At 42.1% G+C, this 12,034-nt stretch overlaps 1 protein-coding gene across 4 annotated transcripts; it reads left to right on the top strand.

Moving 5' to 3' along the window:
* Window positions 1-912: 912 nt before the first annotated feature.
* On the top strand, window positions 913-4,548 carry SRSF8 (serine and arginine rich splicing factor 8). 4 transcript variants are annotated; one of them, XM_025357587.1, is made up of 2 exons: window positions 913-2,724; window positions 2,821-4,548. In XM_025357587.1, exon 1 carries the CDS (start codon window positions 1,372-1,374, stop codon window positions 2,233-2,235), a length of 864 nt encoding a protein of 287 aa, XP_025213372.1. In that variant the 5' UTR covers window positions 913-1,371; the 3' UTR covers window positions 2,236-2,724; window positions 2,821-4,548. The 4 variants fall into 4 exon arrangements, with proteins under 4 accessions (XP_025213372.1, XP_025213374.1, XP_025213375.1 ...); XM_025357589.1 differs by having other exon boundaries at window positions 913-2,342; window positions 2,586-4,548; XM_025357590.1 differs by having other exon boundaries at window positions 913-2,342.
* Window positions 4,549-12,034: the final 7,486 nt, after the last annotated feature.

The raw sequence follows: 12,034 nt of genomic DNA on the forward strand, positions 1-12,034 counted from the left end.
ATTTAATCATTTATTTATGACAGCACAGATTCATATTTTGTATTTTGGAATATGATATAGTAGTATTTTAGTTTGTTCCTTAAATTGTTCAATATGTGGCCATTGGGAGCTGTTTTATTGGGTTTTGTACCACATTAAAATTACTCCATCAATGCTTTTGTTTGTTTTCTATTTATCACATCATTTTCCAGCACTCCAAGATGCTCTAGGCCCTTTCTGTATATTTCCTTTCCAGATCTAGAAACTGTATTTCTTCATCAGTATTGCTAAATTGTTTTTTTCTTTAAAAGTGTTAGATTTCAATTTTATTAATCCTCTTTTTAAAAAACATATCATCCCTTTTGTTTATTTGTAATTCTATTTTTATTTTAATGTTTTATTCTTTTGTTTTGGTTTTGCTTTACTAATTGCTTGACTTCAACATTAAAAAGTTTTAGAAATGTGGTTATTAATTTTCAAATAAATATGATTGGATTCAGGTTTTTTATTTTTAACTTTCAATATTATTTCACTGAGGTCCAGATGTACTCAATTTATTGACCTATGAAATTTTAATTGACATTTATTTTGTAGTCTTGTATTGGGAAATTCTTGTGTTTTCCACATGTTTTTGGTTGTTGCAGGTTATATGATCAAAATTGTCGTTTGTTGTGCAAATTATCATAGCATTACTAGTTTTGTTCTCTGCACTATTGATTTCTGAGAAAACGGTGTTACGGGGGAAAAAAACCTCCCATCATGAGTGCAGATTTTTCAGTTTTACCTTATAACTCTCAGTCTTGGCTTTCTATGTGTCACTGTTGTGTGTTTAGGTGCGTTAAGTTCATCACTGTCATGGTTTCCTAGTGAATTTTCTTTTCAATAACTATAAAATGTGCTTCTTTGATCCTATCAATACACTGGATATTAATATTGCTACCCTAGGTTTCTTTTGTTTAATATTTGTCTGGATTGCCTGTTCCCATAAACTGACCTTTAATCAGTTAGCTTTGTTCTTAAGATTGGTTTAAAATTAGAATAATAGGGAGGGGCATGGGAGGGTGGGACGTCTAATTTAAACCCAGCCCAGTGATTACACTAGCTGGGCGCTGGTTAGGATGTTGCCCAGGTATAAAGCCAGGATCTTTGGGACCTGGCTTCATTTGGAGTTCAGCTACTAAGAGGAAACCTTCCTCCTGGAGTATTCGGCCTGAAACTGGGAATTTGGAAGTTGCTGCTCCAGGGCGCTCCCTGCGGAGGTCGGCCGCCAGCCTCTCCGCCCGGCCTTTCCCGGCGTCCCCACGCGGGGCGCAGCCGCGAGAAAGGAACGCAGGTCACACCGTCAGCGCCCAGAGCAGCGCCAGTTTCCGGGCCCGGCCTGCTCTGGGAGCCATGAGCTGCGGCCGCCCCCCTCCCGACGTGGACGGCATGATCACCCTCAAGGTGGACAACCTGACCTACCGGACCTCTCCCGACAGTCTGAGGCGAGTGTTCGAGAAGTACGGGCGCGTGGGCGACGTGTACATCCCGCGGGAGCCCCACACCAAGGCGCCCCGGGGCTTCGCCTTCGTCCGCTTTCACGACCGGCGCGACGCTCAAGACGCCGAGGCCGCCATGGACGGGGCGGAGCTGGACGGACGCGAGCTGCGGGTGCAGGTGGCGCGCTATGGCCGCCGGGACCTGCCCCGCAGCCGCCAGAGAGAGCCACGCGGCAGGTCCGGAGGCGGCGGCTATGGACGGCGGAGCCGCAGCTACGGACGGCGGAGCCGCAGCCCCAGGCGGCGACACCGCAGCCGATCCCGGGGTCCCAGCTGCTCCAGGTCCCGCAGCCGATCTCGCTATAGGGGTTCTCGCTATAGCCGGTCTCCCTGTAGCCGATCTCCTTACAGCCGGGCGCACTGCAGCCGCTCTCCCTACAGCCGATCTCGCCACAGGGAATCTCGCTACAGCGGATCTCGCCACAGCTCATCTGGTTACAGTAACTCTCGCTACCGCCGCTCTCGCCACAGCCGATATCACAGCAGCCGGTCTCACTCAAAGTCTGGGTCCTCCACTAGCTCTCGCTCTGCATCAACCTCCAAATCGAGCTCTGCGCGACGATCCAAGTCCTCCTCGGTCTCCAGGTCTCGCTCACGGTCCAGGTCTTCATCTATGACCAGGAGTCCTCCCCGGGTATCCAAGAGGAAATCCAAGTCCAGGTCTCGATCCAAGAGGCCCCCCAAGTCTCCCGAAGAGGAAGGACAGACGTCCTCTTAAGAAAATGATGCATCAGGAAGCAACATGATGGAGGACTTGGGGAAAAGGATCACATACTCAGTCCATGGAAGCAACGTCCCTGGAAGAAGGGGCTGCCTATTGAAAAGGTTGTGTCACACTTTTCTACCTTTTTACCAGTTTGAAGCTTTGCATCAGGTGGCAAAATTCATTCTGTGCGCCGTTTTGTTGTTATTCACATTTTCTTGTAACTTAGGAGGTGAACGACCTAAGATTACATTATTGGGTTTGTATATTTGAGGCAAAAATTTATTTTTATTTCTATAGTGACGACTGTTTTGGTTTGAAATGAACAGATTGGTAACCTAATTTGTGGCCTCCTGACTTTTAAGGAAACGTGTGCAGCCATTACACACAGCCTAACGCTGTCAGGACATTGCTTCAACATTGCCTTCATTCCTTAAAGTTAAAAACCTACAAAAGGTGGTGTAAATTAATATGGATAATTTTATTTACCTCCAGGTCTAAAAGGTAGTATGACCCAAATTCGTATAAAGATTTTTCATGTGAAAGGACTGGGTTTTTAGCAAACACAAGTCTAATCTCTTTTGTGTTTTTGTGCACCAGGCCCGGCTGCGTAGCAGTTGAGTGATGCTGGTTAGCTATTAAGGTGGCCTGTTGCAGTGCAGAGTGCTGAGCTGCTTCCTGTTTTCTTCTGATTGCTCCTGGGGAAAACACGCCTTGTCCTGAAGAACAAATGGCTGTCCAGTTTATTAAAATGCCTGTCAACTGCACTTCCAGTCACCCAGGCCTTGCAGATAAATAATGGAGCATGCAGTGAGCACATCTAGCTGATGATAATCACACCTTTCCCCCCGTCTTTTCTGAAAAATTGTAACTCTGATCATATCAACATGTATGAACCTAAAATATGGAGAATGTTATGTAAGAAATGGTTTATAAGTTTGTTAAGTACTTAAAACGTGTATCTTTTTGATTATGAATTTTTTACGCTAACCATTGTTTCTGTAGTTAAAATTGTTTTCTTGGTGTTATCTTTTCTCAAAATTAGAAACTTTTGATGGAAAGTAGGTTGTTTTATTTTCTGTGTGACTTTTGGATATTTGTACTTTTGAGAAAATTGTTAGCACCAAGTGTTTCTCAAAATATAATTTTAAAAAAATCCTTAATAGGCTTTTAGCCATGTGCTTTATTGTTTTATCACAATGCAGTTTATTTGTAGTTTCTCTCTTTTCTCCTTATACCTATGGTTTTTTTACTTCTAAAATTATTTTCAAATAATCCATTTTTGGCTTTCATTATTATCTCTACTGGATGTTATGTGTTCTTTTGCAATTGTTTCTGCTTATACCTTTACTAGCAAAGGGAAAAATAACAATTTGATGTCTATGATCTAGTGACAATAGGATTATATTGGAGCCAGTTGAATAAATTTATTCTTTCAACCATATAGATCTTCATTAATATTTTTGACTGAATTATCAATTAAAAATATTCAATTTCCTTTGTGCAGAAACTGCTAAACCCAGGATTCGATTCTTGAATGAACTGGCAAGGTGGCGGTGATCTGTAGATATAAATCCCACATTTTGTTGTTACAACAGTTAGTAGTTAATATTGTTTTCATATATAGACTCCAGAATCTAAATTTTACCATAATGACATTTCTTCTGGTCATGACAAATGTGATATTTTACCAATATAAATCTACGTAGAATCCAGACACACACAGAGCAGTCCTGAGAAATAAAAAATCAGGATACCCATGGCATCGTAGTAGCCACTCGCGTCCAGCAGGTGGCGAAGGGAGGTGAGGTATATTTATTAAATGGGAAGGGGTGGGACGGGTACGGGGCAGCCCTAAGGGTAGGGGAGCATTGTCAATTTCTGGGGGTAGTGTGAGACCCGGGGGTAGTGTGAGACCCAGGCGTACCTGGAGTTTGAAGCTTTGAAGCAAAAATATCTGTAGAACATCTTAAACATGTGACCAAATATGATGTTAAAATCAGCGGCTTTTTTTATACGTTAAAAACTTTGAAACCTGGGGCCGGGCGTGGTGGCTCACGCCTGTAATCCCAGCACTTTGGGAGGCCAAGGCAGGTGGATCACCTGAGGTCAGGAGTTCAAGACCAGCCTGACCAACATGGTCAAACCCTGTCTCTACTAAAAATACAAAAATTATCCTGGCATGGTGGCACATGCCTGTAATCCCAGCTACCTGGAGGCTAAGACAGGAGAATCGCTTGAAACCGGGAGGCGGAGTTTGTGGTGAGCTGAGATCATGCCATTGCACTCCAGCCTGGGCAACAAGAGCGAAACTCCATCTCAAAAAAACAAACAAACAGAAAAACAACTTTGAAACCTAGGAAAAGTTTTGGAGCTGTTGGAGCAGAAATGTGTGGTTGTCATTGAAGGTGTGAACATACCCTACCTCTACCTCTACATGTGGAAGACCTGACACACACGGAGGACGTGAACCCATGCAGAAGAGCGATGTGACATGTTTTGCATTTTATTAGCACCGTGATCTAACCAACTGAGCTAACTGGCCACACCATTTTATCCTTTATAATGATTACTATGAGGGCTGAGTGCAGAATGGAGTGTATGTGGTCAAGAGTGGAAGCTGTGAGGCTATTGCAGTAATTCAGAAAGAAAGGTGATAATTGCTTAGACTTTGGCGGTGGTGTTGGAAATGGATATAAATAGACATATTCAGGAAATATATTGATCTTAGATCTAATAAGACACATAGTAGATTAGAAGTAGGGAAATTAATGAAAAAGCAGAATTAAGGATGACTTCTCACCGGCTTGAAATGCTAAATGGATGAGGGTGCTGTTTAGTGAGTTGAGGAAGACTGGGGGTGGTGATGGGTGTAGAAATTGAGAAAGGAAAATCAAGAATTTCTAGAACTTTCAGAGTAATGTTAAATACTTTCCTTGATAGTTGGTCAGTCATCATTTGTAAGTGCATTTCTAAAAATATTGCTTAATTTTGTTTTTGAGCTTTGTATAAATGGAATTTTGTGTGTACTGATTATTTTGCTCAATATTATGTCTTTAAGATTCTCTGTATTGTTGCATGTGGCTGAGTTTATTTTTGATGCTGTGTAGTGTTTTACTAATAAATAAATCATAATTCAGTTTTTATTGTTCCATTGATGGACATCTGGGTTGTTTCCCATTTTAGTTATTTTGAATAAGGAAGCAATGAATATTTTTATACATATAGCCTGATGTACATGTGTATATACATTTCAGTTATCAATCCCAAAAGTGCATTTGCTGGCTATAGGTCAAGTACATGTTCAATGTTGTTATATAATTTTTAACTATTTTCCAAAGTAATTCTACCAATATATACTATTATCATCAGTTGATGAGAATTCCAGTTGCTCCACATTCTCATTAACACTTGTTAATGTCAGGCCTTTTAATATTTGCAAATCTGATGGGTATATAGTGGTATTTCATTTGGTTTTAATTTTCTTTACCCTGATTACCAAAGAAGTTGTACCTTTTTTTGTTTGTTTTTTAGTCACTTGGATATCCTCCTTTATGAAGTGCCTTTTAAAGAATTTATCCACCTTCCTATTGGGTTATCTGTCTTTTCTTAACTATTTAAAAGGATTTTCTGTGTATCTGGATCTATTCTCCATAGTTTGCTGGTTCTCAACCAATTAAATCAGTATCTCTGGAAGTGGGACGTAGGCATCAACACTATATTTTTAAGTTCCCAAACTGGGCATGGTAGCGCATGCCTGTAGTCCTAGCTACTCAGGAGGCTGAGGTGAGAGGATCCCTGGAGTCCAGGAGTTTCAGGCTGCAGTGGGCTATGAGTTTTGGAGGGGAAAATATTCTAAACCATAACAAGGACCTATCATTACCATCTGAGACGGGAATGGAAAATTAATCTAATGACATTCAGATAAGAGCTTTATAAGGTACTAAAATTGTGTGTGTGTCTGTGTAAGTGTGTGAGTATGTGTGTGTGTTGACTTCTGTTTCCCTGCAGCAGTAAGGAGTGAAGCCTTTGTTCTCTCTTTGGGGTAGCAAGGAAGTAGGCAGGTAGGGAGATTTTAACTCCCTCTTCCACCAGGATGGAAATTAAAGAATAGGGTGGGTGAACATAGACGTGAAGAAGATGGGCCGAGTCCCAGCCGTGTACTACAGAGAAGAAAGGAGACTTGAGGAAGCCTGCTTGGGTCTAGAGGGGTCTGGGGGACTTAGTTACAACAAAGGCTCTGTGCTATTCCTCACTGGGTGCTAGAAAGGACGTTCAGAGAGGGATTTCTCTTTTCACAGTATAATCAGAACTATGGAGTGAGGTTCTGGATGTCAGGGAAAATGTCCCCTGTTAGGGTACTGTGTGGGAGAAGCTCCGCCCACCTCCTAATTGACCTCCTGATGTAAGATGGGCCTCAGGTTAGTGGGTTAGAGAATGTTTCTGGGGACTGGAGCCTTGCCATTGGCCAAAGAAAGCAATCAGTCCCTTAGGTGGTATTCAAAGGGTGGAGAAAACTCTGTTGTAACTGGAGTTACAGAAATCTTTTGCAATATCTGAGATAAAGCATTAAAAAGGTTTAAGTAACTGTAGTGGAGGGCCCTATGAAGAGTTCATACTGCTGAACTAGATTCTCAGATTGGCTGCCACAAAACAGAAACGTTGCAATGAAGCTAAAGGCCAGTCCTGAAAGCATGTGGCTTTCTACTCCGAGTTCTCCCACTGCTTTCCCCTCTGTTCCCCTGCATTTCTGCATCTTCCTGCCACTTCAGTCCTCCCATCAGTACATGAAGGGTCAAGAGGCCTGTGCCAAAGTGGTGACTGTGATGAACCAAGATAGATTTCCCTGGGCCCAGGCCACTCCTTATATTGGCACCCGGCTGTGCAGCAAGCTTCCCTGGCATGGCTCCAGGGCTGCCAAGGGTTTCCTTCCTCGCTATCAAAGAGAAGGTGACTCCCAGGAACGTGTGCCTCTGTTTGTCCATTACAAATGACCTTGCATCCTTGGTACGAGAAATTCTAGGAAGGCAATTACTCTGGATAGTAATAATGATTCTCTGTTAATCATTCCTTCCATCACCTCCTCCCTCACAGCCTCTTATTTTTCTTTTAGTGATGAAATAAATAAATGATGATGTGGTTTTATGTTTTCCCTCTAGTCACAAACTCAGCCCATCCATTCTTGTGCTGTGTATCATGCATACAAAGTTGATTCTGAAGCGTGATGTGTTTAGTAAAGCAAACCTTTCCCTTAGTCACCACTTCTACCTTTCCAGCAGTTAATTACAGAGGAAAACTGGATGTAGAGCCAGCTGAACAGCATTTGAACCTGGCCTTGCCACTTTGTGGTCATGTGACTTTCAGCAAAAAATCATTGATTTTCTCCGAGCCGAAATTACAGGGCAGGATTTTTGTGAAGATATTGTGCGATGTAAATGTGATAGGCATGTAGGAGGTGCTCGATAGATTCGAGCAACAATTTGGTGCATCTCTGCATTCTCCCTACCTCTAGGATAAGCCCAAGGGCAAGGACCTACTCTCATATCCTTTATTTCTGCGATGCTCAGTTATACCACTGTCCTCACCACCACTCCCACAGCCCTACTCATTACTTTTTAAATTAATGAATTTTATTTTTTAGAATAGTTAATGGCAAAACTGAGAAGAAGTTAGAGTTCTTCTATAGACCCTGTCCCCACACATGCATAGCCTCCCTCAGCAACATCTTCCACCAGAGTGGTGCATTTGTTATAACTGATGAACCAATTGATGAACACACCATTATCACCCAAAGCTCATAGTTTATATTAGGATTCAGTCTTGGTGTTGCACTTTCTTTGAGTCTGGACGAATGACTCCCAGTGATAAGTATCCACCCTTATGGTACCATTCAGAGTAGTTTCACTGCCCTAAAACCTTTCAGATGGGCTTTTTTTTCACTTAGTAATATACATTTAAATTTCCTCAATGTCTTGTGGCTTGAAAGCTCCTTTCTTTTTATTGCCAAATAATATTCCATTGTCTGAATGTATCACAGTTCATTTATTTATTCATGTATTGAAGGACATCTTGGAGGCGTCCAAGTTTTGCAGTTATGAATAAAAATGCTGTAAACTTTTATGTGCAGGCTTTTGTGTGGGAGAAAATATTCAGCTCATGTGGGTAAATACCAAAGAGCTCATTTGTGGGATTATACAGTAAGAGTATGTTCAGTTTTGTAAGAAACTGCCAAACTATCTCCTACCTATTACTTTCACTAGTAGGAAACCTTTTTTTCTCATGATCTACCCACGTATTTGTACAAAAGTTCACACATACTTATTTGCAGATTCCTCTCCTTGTTGTATTTGGCCTTGTTGCAACGTTGCCAGGGCAAGGTCAAGATTTCAAAAACAATCAGGAGCCGGAAGAACCAACCTTTCTTCAGAACTCCTACACTAGCTTATTGAGCAATCTTTCAGTAAATCATCTCTTTCCTCTGGCTGTCCACTTCCTTATTTGGGCAAAGGGAGCTCTTAGCTATTTGCACCTGTGCTAGAGTTGGCACACAACAAGTTCAGACCAAAGCAAACACAATTTGCGCTAAATAAATGTTGGCTATTATTACTATTATTATAAGCCCACATTTGTAAGATGTGCATTAGAAACTATACTTGAATGCACACTTGCAGAGGTTGGTGTTCAGGTCTTGACTCTAAGATTTATTTTAAAATTTTAACTGTAGGTTTTGACTACCTGGTCACACTAAATTATTCATAAAGATTAACCATTACGCTGACTATTTTGTGTATGTGTAAGAAGTCCTTTCCAGATATTTAGAAATAACTTCACCCTCACATTTATTTCACTGAGCTGTGACCATATAGAAATTAGAAGTTGGGGTTTTGTTCAATGTTTTAATTACCTATCATTGCTTTAAGTAGAAAACCACAAACAGTTGCTAGGAATTGGCTGCAGAGATAAGTGGGAAGGAAACCCATCTGAATTAAACAGAACCAGGCTAAGGAACAGCCCCTCACTCCAGCTGCCCTGCGGATCCCACTCTGCTCACCAGCCTCTCAAAATGAAGTTTCTAACATTCTCTTGTTGCTCCTCAATGCCACTGATCTGTAGCAACTGTCGGGGTAACACCGGGGGACCTTCTCACTAATCTGCAGCGAGTGCTGGATGTTATGGAGATAAGCAGTTTCAGGTAGACAAAGGAGGGCAAGACCTGAGCACTGTAGGGAAAGGGCGTCATTGTTAGAGGTGCCACCTTACAAAAATGTAATATTTGTACTACTGGTATCCTGGCATTCAGTTTCCTTGTGTTCTAATAGTTCAGGGCCCTCCACCCAAAAAAGCACCACACCCAGGCCTGTAGATCTCTGAGAGCATCTTTTCCTGTTCTCACCACAATCTTTTATTTATTTATTTAATTTTGAGATGGAGTCTCGCTGTGTCACCCAGGCTGGAGTGCAACGGCACAATTTCTGCTGACTGCAACCCTCGCCTCCTGGGTTCAAGAGATTCTCCTGCCTCAGCCTCCTGAGTAGCTGGGATTATAGGTGCATGCCACCACACCCGGCTAATTTTTGTATTTTTAGTACAGGGGGGGGGTTTCACCATGTTGGTCAGGCTGGTCTCGAACTCCTGACCTCGTGATCTGCCTGCCTCAGCCTCCCAAAGTGCTGGGAGTACAGGTGTGAGCCATTGCGCCCGGCCAAAATCTTTTAATTTTTTTGACCCATCCCTCAGAGCCTCTTCTTAAAAGATTCAGATTGTGTCTGTCTGTGTATTTCAGGGCCCATTTATTCATTTACTCATTCAATAAATGTTTACTGAGCGCCTACTGTTCCAGGTTCTGTTCTTGGAATTGAGGACACAAGAGTGAAAAAGACAAAGAAGTTTCAACTCTCTTGGAGCATCTATTCTCATTATCAAGAGTGATATAAAATAACATGTCAAGTAATTGTAAGGACTATGAGGAAAAATAAAACAGAGTAAGGGGTTAGAGAGCAACCGGCTGCTTTATCTGATAGAATGGCTGGCGAAATCTCTAGGGGATGTTGTCCTTGAGCCTGTGACCATGGGAATGGGGCATCATTGTGGGCAGAGGACAAGTGAAAATGCCCTGAGATAGGAACATGTGCTCAGAGATTAGCAAAGGGGCTGGCATGTAGGAATGCGGGAGTAGGAGCCAAGGCAGGGATCTGAATGGGGGGATGAAGCAAGCATAAATGTCTTAACTCAGTTAATGCATACTCCTCTGGAGACCCCTGAGCAGTTGGAGTGGTTGATGTTTCAGGTAAGCAGGGGGTGAGGAACTTGGGGACCACAGAGCTTTTGAAAGCGCTCATAATTCACAACCAACCCTGTGAATGGCTCTGTCTTTCCTACCAGATACAAATCTTATGAGAGAAGGAATTATACTTTTTGGTTCCCTGCTATGTCAGCTAACATGACATGTATCTGACTCCTACTAGGCACTTCATACTACTGTCGAATTGGACTGGACTCTAGCAGTCACAGCAGATCCCTGGCATTCACTAAGCTAACAACAGTCACTTCAGCTGCTTATGAGCAACCTCAAATCAGAGGCTGCAGTAGGAATTTCCTGGAAAAACAGCTACTAGGTGGGAGATCAGGTACGAGAGTCGAACAAGCAATAGATTTGGAGTATTAAGGCTATGCACTGGAAAACCCTGGCTCCAGATAAGGATAATATTTAGAAAAGTGCTAGGATTAGGAATTTGCAAAGATCTCAGGATCCATTCCTTGTGAATATCGAGTGTCTACTGAATAAGTTTCTCCCACCTGAGAAACTCCTTAGGAACCAAGTGGCCTTACCTTGCCTCTCATGATGATGTCACCTTAACTATACTTACACATGGCCATCTAAAATTGTAAGTACTTTACTTTACCTATAGTTTCATATTGTTGATTAGATCAGATTAATACAACTGACTGTTGTCTTTCTCTTTTTCCATGCCGTGAGAAGTCAATGAATATTGTTGATTAAATGAATAAATGACCTAAAACATCAGTAAAAGTGAAAAAAAGGGCTAGCATAAGAAATAGCTAAAATACATACTTCCCTCTTATAGCATTATTACTTTCACATTATCTTTTAAAATAAGATAACCAGTACTAAGCAGGGGTTGAAATAACTTGAAGAGCCAGAGAATAAATCCTTTCTCATATTTGAATAAAAGATTTTCATTCATTCATCTATCCATTCATTCATTCATTCAACAAATATTGTTAATTAAGTACTCTCTCCATGGTAGGCACTGTACTAGATGCTAAGGATGGAACATAAGATGGAGATTATAGTCAGCTTGGATGGAGACACAGACAAGCAGGCACTCTCACCATGCTATAGCTTCTTCTAAGAAACCATAGCAATATCCAGGCTCTCCTCCATGCTGCTAGTTTCAGAACCCCTGGAGAAATGTGTCTTTTGCTGGGAGCAGTCAGCCTCAAGTTCAGTGCCAAAGCTACATGGGCTCTCAGAGCTGCTTCAGTCCATTCCTGGTCTCACTGCAGCCCTTTTGATCACTTTCTCCCAATCATGCTTGACAAATGGACACAGATCACCGTTCTTGGTAGCAACGGCTGCCTTAGGTACCTATATTCCTTTCTTGCCAGTTCTGCCAGGCACAGGATGAGCCTGTAGAGGTATGGGGGCTGATTTTGGTCACCCCATTGGCTGCCTCACTCTAGGAACTGGGTGTGACTTACTGTCAACCCTCTCCTTTCCTCTGTCCATGCCATTGACATTACTTGGCTCCTTTAGGGAGCAAGGTCATTTAAATACCATTTGCTATATTCC

The sequence above is a fragment of the Theropithecus gelada genome, chromosome 14 (assembly GCF_003255815.1).
Source record: "Theropithecus gelada isolate Dixy chromosome 14, Tgel_1.0, whole genome shotgun sequence".
NCBI lineage: Eukaryota > Metazoa > Chordata > Mammalia > Primates > Cercopithecidae > Theropithecus > Theropithecus gelada.

Excerpts from the sequence above, each read along its gene's own strand:
- SRSF8 (XM_025357587.1), top strand. The coding sequence starts at position 1,372 with ATGAGCTGCGGCCGCCCCCCTCCCGACGTGGACGGCATGATCACCCTC.